The sequence below is a fragment of the Heterodontus francisci genome, chromosome 8 (genome assembly GCF_036365525.1).
Source record: "Heterodontus francisci isolate sHetFra1 chromosome 8, sHetFra1.hap1, whole genome shotgun sequence".
In the NCBI taxonomy this organism is placed as follows: domain Eukaryota; kingdom Metazoa; phylum Chordata; class Chondrichthyes; order Heterodontiformes; family Heterodontidae; genus Heterodontus; species Heterodontus francisci.
In genome coordinates this window covers 85,785,472-85,807,025 of record NC_090378.1, presented here as the reverse complement: position 1 = coordinate 85,807,025, position 21,554 = coordinate 85,785,472, and the positions used below count along the sequence as shown (strand labels likewise).

Below are 21,554 nucleotides of genomic sequence, written 5' to 3'. Positions count from 1 at the left end.
GGTAGAGGCCCCAGATTATGCTTCAACATCCTGGACTGCACAACCGTGAGAAGTGCATGAGTGCAGACATAGGGAGGAGGTAGAATTGGGTTGCACTGAGAGATTAAATTACTTACCAATGTTCATCATTGAGGTTTGCACCTGACTACTGACCACTCATGTCCGTGGAATCATATTCCAGCAAGAATGTTAAATTTGGGGGAAAGGATGAGGGAAGAGAAATGCCAAAGAAAAATGGGGATAAAAGTGAAACTTTTCTGTCATGTTGTTGCTCAATTTTATTTTAACTCTTCTTGAGCAGAGGCCAGACCACTTTCAGTGCCATAGTAAGTTTTGATTCAGCTGACAGGAGATGTGTTTTTAACGGGACAGATTTATTTTTCACCACAGCTGAAAGCTGATGAAGCCAACTGCAATCGTAACCTACTGAAACAAATGGGTTGTTGATAAAGTAAAAAGCTCAGAAACAAAGCCCAATAAAGTACAACCACTTCTGGAACCTCTGTGATACTTTCATTCTCATTGCAGATTAAGTAAGTGCCTTAATAAAAAACAAAAAATGCTGGAAATACTCAGCAGGTCTGGCAGCATCTGTGGAGAGAGAAGCAGAGTTAATGTTTCATCACTGACCTGAAATGTTAACTCTGCTTCCCTCTCCACAGATGCTGTCAGACCAGAGTATTTCCAGCATTTTTGTTGTTAATTCAGATTTCCAACATCTGCAGTATTTTGCTTTTATATTAAGTGCCTACAGATTTGGATGAAGTGTATGTGACCATGCTGGTACGACCAGGTGAGAAAGGTGTCTAGGGATCCCTCTCAGCCTTTACTTGGTCTTACAGTAACAGGGTTTAATTTTAAACACACCATGTTTAAAGCTCCCCCTTGGTGAATCCTTGTTCACCACTTTCCAATTATAAGGCAAAGAAACCAGCACAAAACAGGCCTTCTTGGGTTTGAAGAAGAAAAGTGAAATTTTATTAAACACTAATTCGGTTAACGTCTACACGACTCGCCCATGCTAGCATTCACATGCGATACACACATGCAGATACAGACAGAAAGAAAACAGATGAAATAAAGTGGAAAATTTGAGGCAATATCTGAGGAGGTTTTTGTGTTACGGTTCTTCGGGCTCACTGTAATGTTGTTTATTGTAGGTAGATCTTGCTTTTCGTTGGTGCCCAGTATTATTCTTAAACCTTGTTCGCTGGAGGAGACTTTTCTCTCTTGGGGTTCATGTGCCTTCAGTGGATTTGGAGTTCCATGAGAAAGAGATGGGAGCAGGCAGACAGGAGAGGCTGTGGTGCACCAGCCAGGAGAGATCTTCTCAGTCCAGGAGCATTCTGCTTTCTGCCCAAACTGTTTGCACAAATTCAAAAAACTCAGGTTGCCCAGCAGGTTAGTCATGTGACTAGCTGGTTTGATCATGTCAATTTGTGTATTTGGCCATCTTAGCAGTCAACCTGGAAAGCGAGCTCCCCCACCTTCAACATCTGGTGATCAAAAGTCCATTGTGGGTTGAATGTGTCAGGGAATGGCTGCTTTGTCCTTTCAAATACTGTTTGCTAATATGCAAATGTCTTTCCAGCCAAGATCTGGCAACTTTTTTTTTAAAGCAAGTCCTTTCTTCACCCCAGTAGCAGTTTAAAATCAATGTTCATGACAAAATTAATGTGCCTCATTTTTGGCAGTTGGGGGCCTAGCATGACAATGCACATTACCCGAGATAGGAAGGTCATATTTGAACAACATTAACCTAAGAGTATTTGCCTTAGCAATATTCCAGGGCACTTAGACAGCAGGCCGCAGTCCAGGCATTGCTGAATGGAATACATCACAATACAGCACATATAAAGTTAGTATTGTGACAGTGACGATACTTCAAAAGTATGCAGTTGGCTGTAAAGTGTTTTGGAATGCCCAGAGGTCATGAAAGGCACTATATAAATCATTCTCATGAAGGAAATAGTGATGAAATATACAATGAACTGGAGGAATTATGAAATAAAAAAATCAACTGTTGAACTGAACTACAAATAGACACATTTATGCCACAGACAAAATATAGAGTAGAGGTCAGGTGATGCTTCCTGTACTGTCAATAAACATACGTCTGAAGAAGACGAAACCCATTATCCATATCTGAATTAGCTTTGGGGAAAACAGACTGAAAATCTAAAACAGCCCATTTGATGCTAATAACTCCGATCTTTAGGAATGGAGCTAACAGACTTTTGTAATCAGACTGACTTTGCAGCCAAGACTAAAGCAATCAGTGTGAAGTAGCACCTATTCAGCAGAATGGACCACATTCAGATGCGATCATGGAAAAATGGTTCCCATATCCTGGAACATCGTATGAATCACTGCAGGGGAGAGAACCATTAGTCACCTGATCCACACCCCAACCTGACAAGTTTCTACAATTAAAACGTATCTCTCTGGAGAGAGAGTGCGCAGAATAGCAGAACAGGGAGAGAGGGTCTTTCCCAGCAGAACAGCAGGTGCCCTGCTAACTACATCTTCTAACTACTGCAGCAGAAAAATTGTAAGGAGACTTTGGGACTCCCCATCTGCGAAAGTGAACCAGGAATTTCCCCATTGACTTCGGATACAGACTTAACCACAAGGAGCCTGCAACACTTTATCCTTTTCAAGACAACGAACATTCAGGCCTGCACTGATTAAATTTCCTCCCAAGAAGCTTCTAAAGGCTTTCTTAAAACAACAAACTCTTACCACAATTGGACTCTATCTGCATGCTACCACTCTACTCTCTATCTTTTTGTGCGAGTGAGTGGGAGAGGTTGCAAACATTTTTTGTTTATTTTGTAAAAAATAAACATTTATCCTTTTTTAAAAAAAAAAAGTATGAGAAAACCTGTCATTTGTCTATTTATTTGACCCTTAAAACACAAATTTAAACAATTCCCATCGCTTAGATCTAGAAGTTAAAAATTAGCTACAAGAACATGAATTTACATCAATATTTGCACAGATAGGACAACTGATTTTAAGGTTTAGTCCAATAATAATTCTCCAAAGATAAATTGGAAACACCATGCTCAATCCAAACAAAATGGTAAGATAAAAATCTCTAATTTGCTCTTTTGTAAGATATGAATGATGATTTACAATGCACAACACATATATGCCTCTCTCATTTGCAAAAGCAGATTTCTTCTGATCGAGTCACTTGATGCCCCATTGTTGCAGCGAAAGCAATGCTTTTTTTGACATGCTGTGAATGCCCAATTAAACTCCAACTTGATTTATTTTTGTACTGAAGAATTGATTTACTTGCAGCTGATTTCACTCCAGTTTTTCCACCAGAATTGAGGGGAAGAAAATCAGATGGTCTAAATACAAACTACAAATGGAATTTCTGAATGGAACAGTTCAAAAAGTATATCAAACTATTATCAACTGAAACACGATCACTAATAGTTCCAGTTGCAAGACACAACTGCAGGCTAACACAGCTTAATATTTATTGCCAATGTCAACAAATCTGAATGTGATAAATCCATGTAATAATATTGGAGGTAGGGTTGTAAACTATTAGTCCTATTAAATGGGTTTTTAAATATTACTTTACCTGTCTGGTGGCCAAGGTCTCCAGCTCTAGACGTTTCCTGTTCACTGCCACCTCTTGTTCAAGTTGCCTATTTACTTGCATCTCTTGTTTAAGTTGCTTTTTCATATTCTGCAGCTCAATTTCTTGCTTTTTTTTGCTTTCCTTCAGCTGAGACATTAAAATGGGAAAAATTGAGATACTCTCAAATAGATTAGATGCTTTCACCTTCATATTAAATGGGAAAAAAATCAAGATACATTAACCTTTCAGCTATGAATTAGTGCATGAAGACAAAGTACCAAAGTGGTGGAACACATGTCTGACTTACCCACACCACTGTACTCTGCTCTCTCGTACATTATAGCAATAAAGGATGCATGACAGTACATGGCTCTAATTACACTTTAGAAATCTGTTGAGTGCAAAACTGCTTAAGCTTTGTTTTCGATGTGTCACATCCTTCAATAAGATAACTGCCATGTGATCACTTTCACATACATGCTTTCACGACAAAGTGAATGGTTGAGACAACAGTGCCTTTCAATAAGACATTAGATACTATAAAGTGAAACTTCCTATTCCTTTGAGATCTGAATTAGTTTTGTGGGCTGAAATTGTCCATTTTGCCATTTAATATTGTACAATCTTTGCTAATTATAAACATCCTATGGACAAAAATGTTAGTCTTTCATAATGCTATATTAACAAATTGGAATCTGTCATTAGCATAAAGAACGATGAAATAAATTGCGCAATTAAATGTCAGTGCCTCATTAAAATCTCCAATAAAACTAAAACAATCTAGTCTTCATTATCTTCACACACGCTGGACCCAGAACAACTCACTCCATGAACAAACTAGCAAAGCATCAAACAATGACAGAAAAAAACAAAGAAGGGAGCTGCAAGAAAAAGCAATTCAACACATCTTACAGCCAAGTTCAGTATTCAATTAATTCCCACTGCTTATTCTCCAACAAAAATTTTGCAGCTGGACAGGTCAACAGCAGTATGTAGGTTGCTAACAGAAATCAACATCAATAAACAGTAACCCACATTAGAATATATCAAATAAATTACCAATTCCTTTTCCAGTTCTTTAATTTTATTTTCATACAGTGATTTTTGACTAGATAACTCCTTCTGAGCCATTTGCTTCGCAACTAGGATGCCCTGCATCATTTCCTTTTTGGCTTGCAAACGTGCCTCTTCTATTTCAACTTCAAGTCTGTCAAAACAAAAGAAAAATAAAAGAGGAAGAGCCTCAAACCTGCTAAAAGAGAGGTTCTAGAGATATCTAATTTTTCCCTGTTTAGATATTGGATTAGAACTACAACTCAGTCCTTAATTCTATAGGCTGTGTGCCCGAAAGGTTAGAATCAATAATTCCATGTGTACCAATAAGCATATGAATCATAGAATTCTACAACACAGAAAAAGTGTTAATTCAGTCCATTGTGGTTATGTTATCTCTCAAAGATCTATCCGCTAAGTACCATTTCTCTGTCCCTTCCTCACAGGATTTGACTTATTTTATGTTTATCACTTTCCCTTTTAAAAGCTCTTATGCATTCTGTTTCCACTATTGCTTCTGGTAGAGCATTCCATATTTTAACAATGCCCTGTGTAAAAAAAACTCACCTAATCTCTCCCTAGATTCTTGAATTGATTATCTTAAATTTATGCCTTCATTACTGACTCACCAACCAGCAAAATTATTTTTCCCCCATTTACCTCATCAAAATCCCTCAAATTTCAGCATCGCTATTGGACCTTCTCTTAACTTTTCTTCTAATGAAAAAGAGCCAGCATCTGCAGCCTTTCATTGCAGGTAACCTCGTGGCATAGGATGGTGATTGTTTGGGAAGTATGAGACATGTAGTATTGCCTAGAGAACTGTACAGGGGCTTCACTTTTGCACCCTACGTATCAATGACTTGAATGAAGGAACAGAGCACTCTACATCCAAGTTTGCAGATAACAAGTTAGGAGGTACAGTAAATTGCACAGAAGGAAACAGAAAATTAGAAAAGGGACAGACAGATTAAGCAAATGAACAAAATTGACAGATGGAGTTCAATATGGGGAAGTGTGAGGCCATCCACTTTGGATCCAAGAATCAAAATTGAAATATCAATACCCATATGCACAAATCACTAAAAGCAAGTGCACAAGTACAAAAAGTAATCAAATATGGAATACTGGCCTTCATCACAAGTGGGTTAAAATTCACAAGTGAGAAAGTGATGTTTCAGTTGTGGAGAGCCTTGGCCAGTACTGGATACTAGAGTTCAATTTTGGGCACCGTACTTTAGGAAACATCGGTTGGTCTCGGAAGGAATACAGCACGGATTTACCAGAATATGGTGACAGAATCCGCGTATGCAAACTATTATCTGAACAGTTGACTTATTGAATGTACTGTTAGGTGCACTGACTATGGTTTCAAAGCATGTTCTTTTTGAGACAGTCCTTTACTCGAAGAAGAAACTAAAAGTTTCAGAGTCTGGGAAAACAGAAGTAGTTAGGACTGGTTTAAAACACAGGACACAGAATTCTTTGACCAGAGCTATTCAAGCAGTTTACAAGACTGCAGAATTGGTTTGGAAACAAAGACAGGCTGTAAAAAGAAAAGAGTTGGTTCTGGGAGCTGGCCACTGGCAAATACAACATGCCGCAGTTATTTTCAGTGACCAAAGGAGTTACGGATGAAACCACTCCATCAAGACTGTCATAGTAGGACTGGAGTCGTTCGAGGGATAGCAAGACTGAAGTGTTTAAGGGAAGACTGCAATGCTCGCTCTCGACGAGAAAACTTTACTACCGCATTGGCATTTTGGAGGATAGGGGTTGAACAACTACCTTAAGTAGTTCATAGTTTTGAGAAACTTTGTGCTATCTTTGCTCAGAAGCCTGCCCAGTGAATCCATGAGATCTATCTTTGTTGCATATGATAATCAATGTGTTATCTTTCAGATATACATATATCCACCATGATTTAGCTGGTAGTTTATGTTTAAGTTGGTTTTGGTTTGAATGTTAAAGTAAATTTATAAATGAAAACCTTAACTATTTTTTAAAATTGGGGTCGGTGGGTGGATTAGATTCTTGTAGTTTGTTGATCTCCACGGGGATCATGTTACTATAATGCATTAAATTTTGAGGACATGTTGCATAAACATACCTTGCGTTCCCTAAAGTTTAGAAGGTTGAGGGGTGACCCACTTGAAGTGTTTAAAATGATAATGGAATTTGATAGGATAGACACTGAGAAACTATTACTTTTTTTTTGCGAGAGAATCCATAACAAAAGGGCACAATCTTAACATTAGATTTAGGCCATTTAGGAATAAAATCAGGAAGTACTTCTTTTTGAAAAAAAAACGGTAGAGAAAATCTGGAACACTCATCCCCAAAAGGCTATGGATCATGGATCACTTTAAATTTTCAATAGTGAGAGAATAGGGATATGGAGCAACGGTGCGTAACTGGAGTTGCTATACAGATCAGAAAGGATCCAACTGAATGGAAGAACGGGCTCAACATGATGTTCCGTTCCCTCCCGCCATCCTCAATTGCCGCTTTCAATTCACCACTCCCAACTACTTGCCGCTCCATCGTGCCTTGCTGCTTCCCCTCCTTGGCCGCTCTCTCCCCCCCACCCTTGGCCACTCGTTCCCGGCCTCGCTGCTTCCCCCCTCAGACACTCGCTCCTGGCCTCACCTCTCCCTGTGCCCCCCCACCCCTTCTCAGGCAACGGCGCGACATGGGAGTGAGTGGATGAGCGGAGTGAGTGGCCAAGGAAGGGTGGTGGGGGGGGGGGGGGCATGTGGGGAGCGAGCAGATGGCGCGGGAGGGAATGGCAAAGAGAAGCAGTGATAGCGGGAGGGAGCGGGGTATTGTTGGGGGCAGAGGGATGCAGGCAGCGATTTCAGCCATTGTGGGGGTTTGGGCCTAATTCGTTTCTTATGACAAATTGAGCAGCGCCATTCTTTATTATTGGCAGCTGCCTGAGACGTCACAGATAGTGACCTTTTAGTTGATGAGGCTGCATTTGTGCATGTGCCAGTACTGCGGCACCTAGTGATTGTGTTGTCAGCAAACACAGCCATTAATTAATTTTATCAACAAGCCTCCTACACAGCATCTTATCAAATGCCTTTTGAAAAGCTATATCCATAATATTCATTATACTTTCTTTACCAATACACTTCATTACTTTTTTTTTTAAGAACTCTACTAAATTTGCCAGATCACAACTTGGCCATTACAAACCCACGCCCTTCCAGGGATATATTAATTTTATCCTGAATTATGGCCGACGAAAGCTTACTGACTATATTTGTTAAGCTGACTGGTCTACAGTTACCTTATATATCCCTTTTGAACAGAGGGGTTACACTGACAACTTCTGAGTCCTCTGGCATAGTTTCCATATATATATATATATATATATATATATATATCTAAAGATGTCTGAAAGCCTGAGTTCAGAGCCTCTGCTGTTTACTATCAGATGTCCCTCAGCATTCCAGAATGGGTGAGGTGCCTAATCGACTTTTGAGTACCACCAATTTTTTTCAGTACCACTTCCTTATCTATGGTTTTCCTGCTTCATTTCTCTACACCTCACGGTTCTGCGCTTTCCTCTTCAGTTGCATGCAAGAGCCGCCCAATTTTTACTTCCGTTAGAAATAAGCAAATGACAAGGGATAAAGTACATAAGGTAGTTTCCCATTGCCTTCATGTGTGCTTTAAAGGAAACACAAGTCCTCTGCCTAAAGGATCCTCCACCAGTAAGCAGCTGTTGTCCCACTAGCTCTTTTACCATCACCACCGAAAATTTGCTGGTTCCATCGTTGGCCATGGCTCATAACCCTGAGCAAGGGACCCTTACCTGGGCCTGGGGGCGACTCGCAAGAGAGCAGGGACCACCACTTCAAGGTCTCAAATGACCCTGCTGCCCTAAGTTATACCAATACTCTCGTCTAACTCCACATTTCATACAACATGAGGAAAGATTAACATTCTACAGAATTAATGATGAAAATCAATATTTGCAAACAATTAGAAACAAAATAACGGGGCCAGATGGGATTTATCCTAGGATTCTCTGGGAAGCTAGGGAGGAGATTGCAGAGTCTTTGTCCTTGATCTTTATGTCGTCATTGTCGACAGGAATAGTGCCGGAAGACTGGAGGATAGCAAATGTTGTCCCCTTGTTCAAGAAGGGGAGTAGAGACAGCCCTGGTAATTATAGACCTGTGAGCCTTACTTCGGTTGTGGGTAAAATGTTGGAAAAGGTTATAAGAGACAGGATTTATAATCATCTTGAAAAGAATAAGTTCATTAGCGATAGTCAGCACGGTTTTGTGACGGGTAGGTCGTGCCTCACAAACCTTATTGAGTTTTTCGAGAAGGTGACCAAACAGGTGGATGATGGTAAAGCAGTGGATGTGGTGTATATGGATTTCAGTAAGGCATTTGATAAGGTTCCCCATGGTAGGCTATCGCAGAAAATACGGAAGTATGGAGTTGAAGGTGATTTAGAGCTTTGGATCAGAAATTGGCTAGCTGACAGAGGGTGGTGGCTGATGGCAAATGTTCATCCTGGAGTTTAGTTACTAGTGGTGTACCGCAAGGATCTGTTTTGGGGCCACTGCTGTTTGTCATTTTCATAAATGACCTGGAAGAGGGTGTAGAAGGGTGGGTTAGTAAATTTGCGGATGACACTAAGGTCGGTGGAGTTGTGGATAGTGCCGAAGGATGTTGTAGGGTACAGAGGGACATAGATAGGCTGCAGAGCTGGGCTGAGAGTTGGCAAATGGAGTTTAATGCGGAGAAGTGTGAGGTGATTCACTTTGGAAGGAGTAACAGGAATGCAGAGTACTGGGCTAATGGGAAGATTCTTGGTAGTGTAGATGAACAGAGAGATCTTGGTGTCCAGGTGCATAAATCCCTGAAGGTTGCTACCCAGGTTAATAGGGCTGTTAAGAAGGCATATGGTGTGTTAGCTTTTATTAGTAGGGGGATCGAGTTTCGGAGCCGCGAGGTCATGCTGCAGCTGTACAAAACTCTGGTGAGACCGCACCTGGAGTATTGCGTGCAGTTCTGGTCACCGCATTATAGGAAGGATGTGGAAGCTTTGGAAAGGGTGCAGAGCAGATTTACTAGGATGTTGCCTGGTATGGAGGGAAGGTCTTACGAGGAAAGGCTGAGGGACATGAGGTTGTTTTCATTGGAGAGAAGGAGGAGGAGAGGTGACTTAATAGAGACATATAAGATAATCAGAGGGTTAGATAGGGTGGATAGTGAGAGTCTTTTTCCTCGGATGGTGATGGCAAACACGAGGGGACATAGCTTTAAGTTGAGGGGTGATAGATATAGGACAGATGTCAGAGGTAGTTTCTTTACTCAGAGAGTAGTAGGGGCGTGGAACGCCCTGCCTGCAGCAGTAGTAGACTCGCCAACTTTAAGGGCATTTAAGTGGTCATTGGATAGACATATGGATGAAAATGGAATAGTGTAGGTCAGATGGTTTCACAGGTCGGCGCAACATCGAGGGCCGAAGGGCCTGTACTGCGCTGTAATGTTCTAAAAAAAAAATGCTGTAGTGACAAGGCTACATGTGACATAGTGCATTTTCCTTGCTCCAATCACCTAACCAAATACATGGACAGATAGTTATACAATTTTGAAAAGTTAACTGGAATACAAATTGGAAACTCACCACATTAAAAAGATAAATTTGCTTGCTCATAAATCATCCATACAAGATTGCAAATGAGTACAATTATTGTGAAGGAATTTGGCTTGTTTCATATTAAAGAATTTTTAAAATAGGTTTTAAGCTGCAGAATTATTTTGCTTTTTTCTACTTCACAGGTTCCAGGCAAAAATAGTTGCAAGTAGGATAAATGATCAGGAAAATTGATTATAAAATACCACTGCAACCCAGTATTTCAAACATGTGCCACTGGATCCAATTTTCATTAGAAATAAAAGCACAGCAGGGAGAAAATCCCACCTATTACGGAGCAAAATAAAAGTGCTCCAGCGCTGATTTACACATCCATGTCTTGGTCGTAACACTGGCAAGATAACATTAGCCTCATCTCGTGGCAGTAATTATAAAAGTCCAGAATGCCACAAGGAGGCAGGATACTAGGAATGTTATACTGATTTTTCTTTATTTCACAATTTCAAATTTGTAAAATATGGTCAACAGGGCACATGCAGGTGCTTTTTATCTGAAACTTTTCCACTGTGCAATTTACAAATTTAAGTCAAAAAGGTTAAGTGTGTTAAAGCAATGTCTATTCTTTATCCATAATTCCAATTTTCAAAAACAGCTACCAGCATTTTGTTTTACCTTGCCTGTTGAGCTTGCAAAAGTTCATTTTTTGCAAATTCAAAGTCTTTGGGACCATCTCCAAGCAGTGCATTCCCAGAAGATGCTCGTTGTCCACTCTGAACCTCCAGAGGATGGTTAAACTTAAAGTAATGATCACCACCCATTATCACCCTGTCTCCCTACAAACATAGAGCATTAAAATTACAATTGTACAAATGCAATACAACTTAAAGAATTTTGGATTTTCTAACTTAAACATGAATGTTTAACCAATCCTCCCCACAGATCTATTTTATAGATTCAGTCTCATTTTGATTCTCTCCCACCCTCTCTCAGTATCTCTTCTCCCCTCTAGCAAACATAATTTCTTTTCCAAAAGGAGCAGGCAATCGAACTACTCCAAAGCTCCTTTCTCCTGCTGTATTTGAACTGGTTTCCAGGAAAGGAATTAATAAGATATTTCAGAGAGGGCTGGCACACCTGCGATTGGCCAAACAGCCTCCTTCTGTGAAAAGTTTTATAATTCAATTCAACAAAGTATGTAGGATCAGTGTGGATTGACAGCCTTAATTTCCCACCTTCAGCAAAAGCATGTTATCAATGCTGAACACCTCTAGAACCATAGAAAAATTACGGCACAGAAGGAGGCCATTCAGCCCATCATGTCTGCCTCTACCACCATTCCTGGCAGTGAATTCCAGACACCCACCACCCCTTGGGTGAAAAAGTTTTTCTTCATGTCCCCTCTAACCTTCTACCAATCACCTTAAATCTGTGCCCCCTGGTAATTGACCTCTCCCGCTAGGGGAAACAGGGTCTTCCTGTCTACTCTATCTAGGCCCCTCATAATTTTGTATGCTTCAATTAAGCCACCCCTCAGCCTCTTCTGTTCTAAGGAAAACAACCCTAGCCGATCCAATTTTTCCTCATAGTTGCAACTTTCAAGCCCTGACAACATTCTTGTAGATCTGCTCTGTACTCTCTCCACAGCAATTATGTCCTTCCTGCAATGTGGCGACCAGAACTGTATGCAATGTTCCAGCTGTGGCCCAACCAGTGTTTTGGATAGTTCCATCATTACATCCCTGCTTTTGTATTCTATACCTCAGCCAATAAATGAAAGCATTCCAAATGCCTTCTTCACTACTCTATCTACCTGTCCTGCTACCTTCAGGGACCTGTGGACATGCATTCCAAGGTCTCTCATTTCTTCTACTCCTCTCAATATCCTCCTGTTTATTGCGTATTCCCTTGCTTTGTTTGCCCTCCCCAAATGCATTATCACACACTTCTCCGTATTGAATTCCATTTGCCACTTTTCCGCCCACTCAACCAAACCATTGATATCATTCTGGAGTCTACGGCTATCCTCTTCACTATCAATTACTCAGCCAATTTTTGTGTCATCAGCAAATTTCCCAACCATGCCTCTCACATTTAAGTCCAAGTCACAAACAGCAAGGGACTCAACACTGAGCCCTGTGGAGCGCCACTGGAAACCCCTTTCTATTCGCAAAAACTAGAAGATTCAACTTACACCAGAAGTTTGCCACATAATGAAATCTGGAAAAATCCTACTTCCTCAATATAGCAAAATCTAGAATAATCCTACTACCGCATGAAAACCAGCTCCAGCTTAATATTTGCTTCATCAACTGCTTACAATTTAAGCCCATTTTAGATTTAGTTTTTAATAAAAGCATACATGTATAATCACCAATTGTGTTCTGTACAAACTTTTAAGCATCACTACACCCAATTCAAAAAATTGGTTAAAACTATTTGGTGGCAGAAAATGTCTGACATTTTCTCTCTCCAATATTTACTTAAATCTTAAATTATTTTTTTGCAGTGGCTGTATTACATTTTTCTACTTAATGATAATACAGCTTCATCTAATTTGTCTGTGAAATACATTCCATGTCCAATTGGTGAAAAACCCTCTTTTCAAGGACATGGTTGCAAAATCTGTGCTCAGAGAAGTCTTATTTGAAAATGGGGCTAATGCTGATAAGTTTCCTGATTCTATCAGCGAAACCTAATATCATTGCTACACCCAAAGATACAGAAAGATATCTCAATCGTACTTCTGAACAGTAGGTACAGATTGAGGAAGGAAGACAGAATGCTCAAAAATGTGAGTGTTTTTAAGATTACTATGTCCAGTCTTAGGCTTACATATCAATGGGTGATGCACAGGACAATTGGCACCACTGCATTACTGAATGAGGCTCATCATTTTATGGCCTGATGTACAGATATCCTACCTTTTAACTGGAACAGCATCTTCAAGCATCAACTTAGAGAGCAAGTTGTAGTCTGTTCTCTATGTAGGAACAATAATCAGCTGACCCCAAATACAAAACACTACAAGCAGCCCAGCTGCTTTGGTCCCAATTACTGAAATTCAGCATTGAGATACGCAAGGTCCACCCTTACTTTTAAGAACTAAGAACATAAGAAATAGGAGCAGACGAAGGCCATAGGCTCCTCGAGCCTACTCCGCCATTCAATATGGTCTTGGCTGATCATCTACTTCAACTCCACTTTTCCGCCCTCTCCCCATATCCATCAATTCCGAGACACCAAAAAAATCTCTCTCAGCCTTGAACATACTCAACGATGGAGCACTCTCAACCTTCTGGGTCAAGAATTCCCAAGATTCACAACCCTCTGAGTAAAGAAATTTCTCATCTCAGTCCTAAATGATCAACCCTTTATCTTGTGTTACGAACATCAAGTTCATAGTTTGTATTAATATTTTAGAGATCACTTTTAGTTTTGGGGAATTAAATGTGTAGCGGTAAGATAACTGAAATTCTGGAATTTAAAAACCACCCAAGAGATTTTACTTCACAGATCTAACCACATGTGCTTAGAAGGACAAAGTTAGAGAGGTAAGAGCCATAAAACAGCAAGTGGACTTATTTAGTTGGAGAACTGTAGCCAGAAATTCTGGAAGGATTGTCCTGTCATCGTTAGCAATATCAATTATTCATGTGGGTATAAGAAATTAGAGAGATGTTTTGGAGTTGGACATTGGTTTAAATTGCTAGGTGAGACATCTCACTTGTACTACATTGCTATGGAGATAGATGATGCAGGGGGATGTCTGCTGGCCAGGTGTTTTTATCTCTGTGTTGGCTAACAATAAGTCATTTGGTTTTTGGAAAGCAGTTGGCTTTAAAGCAGGTGAACTTAGGAGCAGGAAGGCCATCAGAAACCAGGGACGTTTCTGATTTGGGTAAGGCCCATGCTCCATCTGGAAATCCAGATTCATGAGGTATTGCGAGACAGCTGGAGGGTTGCCTATCCAAATGCTAGAGGGAGAACCCCCAGGAGGTCTCATACCTTGGAAGATAGCTAGAAACAAAGGAAAACTAAAGTGAATTCCTTATAGCTGTGGTACACTTTGGAATGGTCCCAGGAGAAGTGAACAAACCGCCAAGATCCTGTAAAGTATAAGGGAATTCTTGGGGTGGAAGCAAAAGTCAAACGGGGGTGTTCTGTTGAGATTTATAGTTTAAAGTGCGTGATTTCAAATTGTAGTGTGGTTAGTAGTGTTTTGCTTTGTTTAACTCCTCTACAATAAAGTTTGTTTAAAATGTTAAATCTAGTGGCAAAATTCTTTCAGTAATAACAGAGTTCAAATTTCTTTTTTAAAGTCATTGGTCTCGAACAGGATCCTAACACTTGAGACTATGTCCCCATGTTCTAGATTCCCCAGTCAGTGAATTGCTACAGAACATCTTAACAGCAATATCAGACAGACTTAGCTGTAATGGCTGAGGATTAGAATTGAGCCATCCTGGCCTGATGAACCCTGCAAAATTCTCCTCACTAACATCTTGGTAAAGCTGTCCCATAAAATAGTCATGCAAAAGCCTGACACAGTCATACTCAGTCAGCCTCCCATATTCTGCTATCACTATCCCATGGTATGGCCCCTCTGCAGAATAGACCTTTCAGATGTGGCAGTCAGGTGAGCTTGGCCCCATGAGTCCTTAACATTGACTCCAGGCCCCATGAAGTCTCTTAGCTTCAGGTCAAACAAAGTTAATGAAACCTGATGACAAACCACTCACTCATGCTCCACTTAAGTCAGTATTCCTCCCTGTTGACTGAAAACAGTGGCCTCAAGGCATCCCATACTTTGAACAAAAAGGTTGTAGGGCCCACTTAAAAAGAGACAGCAACTACTATATGTTCCAATTGGACAAATGATATATCCATGCTACGAGAACATGCCTTACAAAAGAAAATTATTCCATGAATATAGACTGTATTAGAAGTAACTTACATGATGTAGCACTATTGATTCTGTTAGAAGCTTTCCGTTGACATAAGTATTTGCATCTCCTATTGGAGCAATGCTAACTGTACCACTTAGGTTTTGTATGACACTGCAAATAAAAATAATGCAAGAAATATTTGAATATAAGGATTATGCATTTAATTCATTTTTGATAACCATTAAAAATAGCCAATATTTAAAAAGTTTTAAACATAATTTCACTCAAAATCAATTTATTTTCCAGTTTCAAACATCATAGCTATGATTTTCCTCGAACCTCCCAACTACTCTGTAACCCAACTGAATGGAATACCTCAAGATGGCTGTACAATTCTTTATACAGTCCAGGGTACGAACAGTCCAGTTAGTCCCAATTACAGCCACACTCTTACATACATTCAATACATAATCACTGTTGAAAGAGTCGCTTAACAGAATGTTGAGGAAAATCCCAGCATCACACAAAATTACACTCATAAAAGCTTAATAGTCATAGCTATAATTTAGCATAAAACAATCTACAAAAATAACCAGTTTTGTCAGAAACACTTTATATTTTTCAACTGAAAAGGCTGCATTCCATGGAAAAGTGCACACCATAATTTAGATAGTCATAATTCCCATTTTCTCATCGAAGTGAATTCTTACACAGCTGATTCCACAAAGGAAATTCCACAAATCAACAACTGAAAAAGTCCAGAACTGCAACAAAGAATGAGCTCGGAGACAAGCATTCAACATTATGATGTACTCTACATTGCAAGTAGCAAACAAAATTCATTAATAGTCTGCATCCTAGGTGGTGATAATTGTGTTAGGTGGAAAGGAGCTCTAATCTATAAATTGCCCCACCTCTTTCAAGGCATGCTTTATAAAACAAAACTCAAGAATGCCTGAAATGTTTCCCTGTGGCACTAATCAGGCACTGTTCAGTGCAGCAGAAAGCTGTTCTCTCTTGTTAACCCCAACTTGACTCTATGCCTGAAAAAAGCAAATATTAAAGAGGTTGCGATCCAGGTTCAGCTGAAGGTAGATGCTTCCATCCATCCACTGCCTGTTGTCACTGGGGTACAAGCCTAGAGGATACTGATGAAGTGGGAATTGAGGTACAGGGGCAATGAGAATGGAGGGTGGAGGAGTCTAATCAATCTTCTGAGAAACGGAGGTGGACCATTCCTCCTTCTTGGCTTCACTTTCCCCTATCCCGCACCCATTTACTTCATCCCCTCCCCCCCAAACCTGGTCTCTAAGCCTGGAAAATAACCATTTATAAGTGCTTATTTTAAATTTTCCCCTATCCCTATCTCAAATAAAAAGAAAATAAAAATAAGACTGGGCGAACCACCTGGCATTGACCTAGGCACCGGAAACGTCAAAGGCACACCCCACCCAGTTGACCCTGCAAAGTCCTCACTAACATCTGGGGATGCGTGCCAAAATTGGGAGCTATCCCACAGATAACTCAAGCAACAGCCTGAAATAGTCATACTCAATGAAGCCCATGTCCCAGACTCCTTCATTACAATCAGTGGGTATGTCCTGCACCATCAGCAGGTCAGACCCTTCAGAGGTTGTGGCACAGTGGTATACAGTCAGAAGAGAGTGGCCCTGGGGGTCCTTAACATTGACTCCAGACCTCATGAAGTCTCATGGCATCAGATCAAACATGGGCAAGGAAACTTCCTGCTGATTACCACATGTTGAACACCACTTGGAGGAAGCATTGAGGGTAGTAAGGGCACAGAAGGTACTTTAGGTGGGAGATGTCAATCTTTATCATTAAGTATGGCTCATTAGCACCACTACTGGCCAAGCTGGCTGAGTCCTGAAGAACATACCTGCCAGACTGGGCCTGCGACAGGTGGTGGAAAGAACCAAGAGGGGGAAAACAACTTGACCTCAACCTCACCAATCTACTCATCACAGCCTTGGTAGCAGTGACCACTGACAGAGTCCCACCTTCTCACTGAAGATACCCTCCTTCAATTTGTGTAGCACTACCAGCGTGCTAAGTAGGATAGATTCAGAACTGATCTAGCAGCTCAAAACAAGGGATCCATGCGGCGCTGTGGCACCATCAGCAGCAGAATTGTATTTAATCACAATCTGCAATCTCAGGGCCTGGCATATCCCTCACTCTACCATTACCAACTAGTCAAGGGATCAACCCTTGTTCAGTGAGCAGTGTAGGAGAGCATATAGGAGCAGCACCAGGCTAAAAAATTGAGGTGCCAACCTGGTGAAGCTACAACACAGAACTACATGTATGCTAAACTGCGAAAGCAGCTTGTGATTAGCACAGCTATGTAATCCCACAACAAACACATCAGCTCAAAGCTCTGCAGTCCTGCCACATCCAATCATGAATGGTGGTGACAATTAAACAACTGGCCAGAGGAAGAGGCTTCACAAACATACCATCCTCAATGAAGGCAGAGCCCAGCATGTCAGTGCAAACAACAAGGCTGAAGCATTTGCAACCATCTTCAGCCAGAAGTGCCAAGTGGATGATCCCTCTCGGCCTCTTCCTAAAGTTCCCAGAATCACAGATGCCAGTCTGTAGCCAATTCGATTCACTCCACGTGATATCAGGAAAAGACTGAAGGCATCGGATACAGAAAAGGCTATGGGTCCCTACAACATCCCAGCTGCAGTACTGAAATCTTGTGCTCCAGAACTAGCCATGTCCTGTGCCAAGCTGTTCAAATACAGCTACAACACTGGCATCTACCTGATGAAGTGGAAAATTGCCCAAGTATGTCCTGTACACAAAAAGCAGCACAAATCAAATCCAGCCAATTACAGCCCCACCAGTCTACTCTCAATCATCAGCAAAGTGATGGAAGATGTTGACTCGCCACTTGCTCAGCAATATCCTGCTCATCAATGTTCAGTTGGGTTCTGCCAGGAACACTTAGCTCCAAACCTCATAACAGCCTTGATCCAAACATGGACACAAGAACTGAATTCTACAGGTGAAGTGTTCTTGACATCAAGACAACATTTGACAGAGTGTGGCATCAAGGAGCCCGAGCAAAACTGAAGTCAATTAGAACCAGGAGGAAAACTCTCCACTGATTGGAGTCATACCTAGCACAAAGGAAGATGGTTGTGGTTGTTGGGGGTCAATCATCTCAGCTCCAGGATATCGCTGCACGAGTTCCTCAGGTAACGTCCTAGGCCCAACCATCTTCAGCTGCTTCATCAATAACCTTCCTTCAATCATAAAGTCAGAAGTGGGCATGTTCTCTGATGATTGGTTCTGAATATTGCACAGACACCTCAGATACTGAAGCAATCCATGGACAAGATTTAGGCTTGGGCTGATGTGTGGCGTGAATGTTGCTTGCCACTTAAGTGCCAGGTAATGACCATCTCCAATAAGACAGAATTTAACCATCTTTCCTTGATATGCAATGGCATTACCATCACTGAATCCCCCATCAACATCCTGGGGGTTACCATTGACCAGAAACTTAACTGGACCAGCCATATAAATACAAGAGCAGGTCAGAGGCTGAGAGTTCTGCAGCGAGTAACTCACCCTCCTGACTCGCCAAAGCCTGTCCACCATCTACAAGGCACAGGTCAGCAGTCTGATGAAATACCAAGTCACACACTGTCTTGTCTTGGCACTATTTTGCCGTTCCTTCACTGCCACTGGGTCAAAATACCTGCAATTCCTTTCCTAACAGCACTGCAGGTTTACCTACACTACATGGACTGCAGCAGTTTACCACCTTCTCAAGGGCAATTAGGGATGGGCAACAAATGTTGGCCTTGCCAGCAATGCTCACATCCCAGTAAAGAATAAATGTAAAAAAAAATCCCCTTCCTGTTCATTTTTTCCAAAGATACCACCTCTCAGTTATGTAAAATAAACAGGAAGCAAGCATTGACACAGCAGGATGTGCGTGCTGATGCAGGGCCTCAGTAGATAAAAGAAATTACTGCAGTACACAATGATATAGTTGGTTGAATTGCTACCCCAAGTAACACTAGCCTGATAGATGTGAACCAAATAGCCAGTAGTTTTTATTCTGCTACAATATCAACCTGTTAGGCAGTACATCTAGGCCAATGCACTCATGCAAGCTTAACTTCCCCAGCTAAACTATAACTTAACACCTATACCATAAACAAATCCATGAACCAGACTTTAAAAAAAGTTTTCAGGTCACACAAGACAACAACAAAAAATGTTAACTAAGCTACTCATATGTATCTTTATTACAATAATACAAAATGCATACACAACTAAAACAGAACACTTAAAATTGAAGAAAAATCATTTTAGTGCATAATGCCTGCACTAAATCATTTTACCTCATTATTTAAATGTTATTTCAAACTAATACGATGTTCCAAATGTTCTGGTGGCACTTTTCTTATTGAGTTTAAACACTTGACTTACTTTCCCCCCACCTCACACCACCACCCAGAACCTCTCAGTCCACCATCCATTTTGGATGGTGGGAACCTACATCAGCAAACACTGGCCTCTGATTTGACTAAAAAAAAGCTTTTTGTAATTTTAAGTCATTCTCAAGGAACAGCTGTCAAAACTGACTAGTCAATTTTATATTCCTTTTTAAAACATCAAACTTAAAGCTGGAATGTTCAATCTGATCTGTGGCCTCATATGCAAAATCATAATCCAAATTAAAATACACTAAGGGAACTTTTCAACAATGTTCCAAGGATTAAAATAAGTTGGTTTGAGTGCTACACAAATGCAAGTCCTTCAAAGAACAAACGGAACTAGATTCAAAATATGGTCGATATTGCAATGTAGCACTGTCAGAAGATAGATTTAATAATTTATACTATATTAACCCTTGTAATGAGCCAAGGGTACAGTAGCATAGTGGTTATGTTATTGGACTAGGAATCCAGAAAACAGGCCTAAATCTGGAGACAAGTACTGTGGATGCTGGAAACCCGAAATAAAAACAGAAAACACGAGAATTCCTCAGCAGGTCTGGCAGCGTCTGTGGAGAGAAACAGAGCCAACTTTTCAGGTCGATGACCCCTCGTCAGAACTCAATCTGGAGACACGAGTTCATTCTCACCATGGCAGTTTGTGAACTGAGTTTAGTTAAGTTTAAAAAAAAAGCTAGTATCAGTAATGGTGACCACGAAGGTATCAGATTGTTGCAAAAAACCCAACTAGTTCACTGATGTTCTTTCGGGAAGGAAACCTGACGTCCTTACCCAGTCAGGACTATGTGACTGCAGCCCCACATTAGTTGCCCTCTGAAATGGCCCAGCAAGCCATAAGACTACCTTTCATGGGTAATTAGGGATGAGCAGTAAATGCTGACCTTTCCAGCAATGCCCACATCCAGTGAATGAATAATATTTTTTTAAATTGCTACTGAAGTAAAACACAAACTGTCTTCCCAGAAAAGCTCAACCAGTATTAAACCAACTGCAGAGAATATTTTCCGGTTATCTAGATGTGCATCATAATATTTTTGGACAAGTGTGTTAATAACAGTGTAGTCAGAAACAACTAAAAAGAGATAAACATATCACAAATTTAACCTTGATAGCTGTTGGGAGCACAGAAAGACTTCCAAAATTATATCTAGGTTACTGAAAGACAAATCACAAAATTCCCTTAGGTTCCAACAATCCTGGATTAGTAAATGATGGTTAACTCAGCATTTATTCCTTAGTATCAGCTTGGCTCAATTGGCAGCATTCTTGCGACTGTGTCAGGTAGGTTCAACTGCATTCCAAGATTTCAGCACATAATTGAGTGTAGTACTGAAGGAAGCGATGTCCTTCAGATTAAACCAAGGCCCTATCTACCCATTCTGATAGTTTGATGTTGGATAGGTGTTAAAGATACAATGCTATTAGAAGTTACCTTGGCATTTTAACCAATATTCTCCCACAACCAGTAAAGCATAGACTGGAGAAGCTGGGGTTACTCTCCTGAGAGCAGATAAGAGGAGATTTGATAGAGATGTTTAAAATCATTAAGGGTTTACATAGAATAAAGATAAACTGTTTCCAATGACTGAAGAGTTGTTAACCAGAGGGCACTGATTTAAGGTGACTGGCAAAAGAACCAGAGACAAGGGGAAAAAAAATTTTTTTTTTTTTTACACACTGAGTGGTTAAGATTTGGAAAGCAATGTCTGATAGGGTGGTGGATACAGATTCAGTAGTTGCCTTCAAAAGGGATTTGGATAAATACTTGAAGGAAAACTTATTGCAGGGATATGGGAAAAAGCAGAGGGGTGAGACTAACTGGATTGTTCTACAGAAGAGCCAGCGTATAGTTGATGGGCTGAATGGCCTCCTTCTGCCCTGTA

The 21,554-nt window shown here is 40.6% G+C and overlaps 1 protein-coding gene across 2 annotated transcripts in view; it reads right to left on the bottom strand.

Annotated features, from left to right (window-relative positions):
* The window catches only part of kif14 (kinesin family member 14), a 141,617-nt gene that overhangs the window by 65,628 nt on the left and 54,435 nt on the right, over positions 1-21,554 (bottom strand). For both annotated transcript variants that reach the window (XM_068037605.1, XM_068037606.1), the window contains exons 15-18: positions 15,235-15,337; positions 10,953-11,113; positions 4,661-4,808; positions 3,602-3,748 (exon numbers count right to left, since the gene is read on the bottom strand). In XM_068037605.1, coding sequence (XP_067893706.1) covers positions 3,602-3,748; positions 4,661-4,808; positions 10,953-11,113; positions 15,235-15,337 — 559 coding nt within the window. The remainder of the gene's footprint in view (positions 1-3,601; positions 3,749-4,660; positions 4,809-10,952; positions 11,114-15,234; positions 15,338-21,554) is intronic.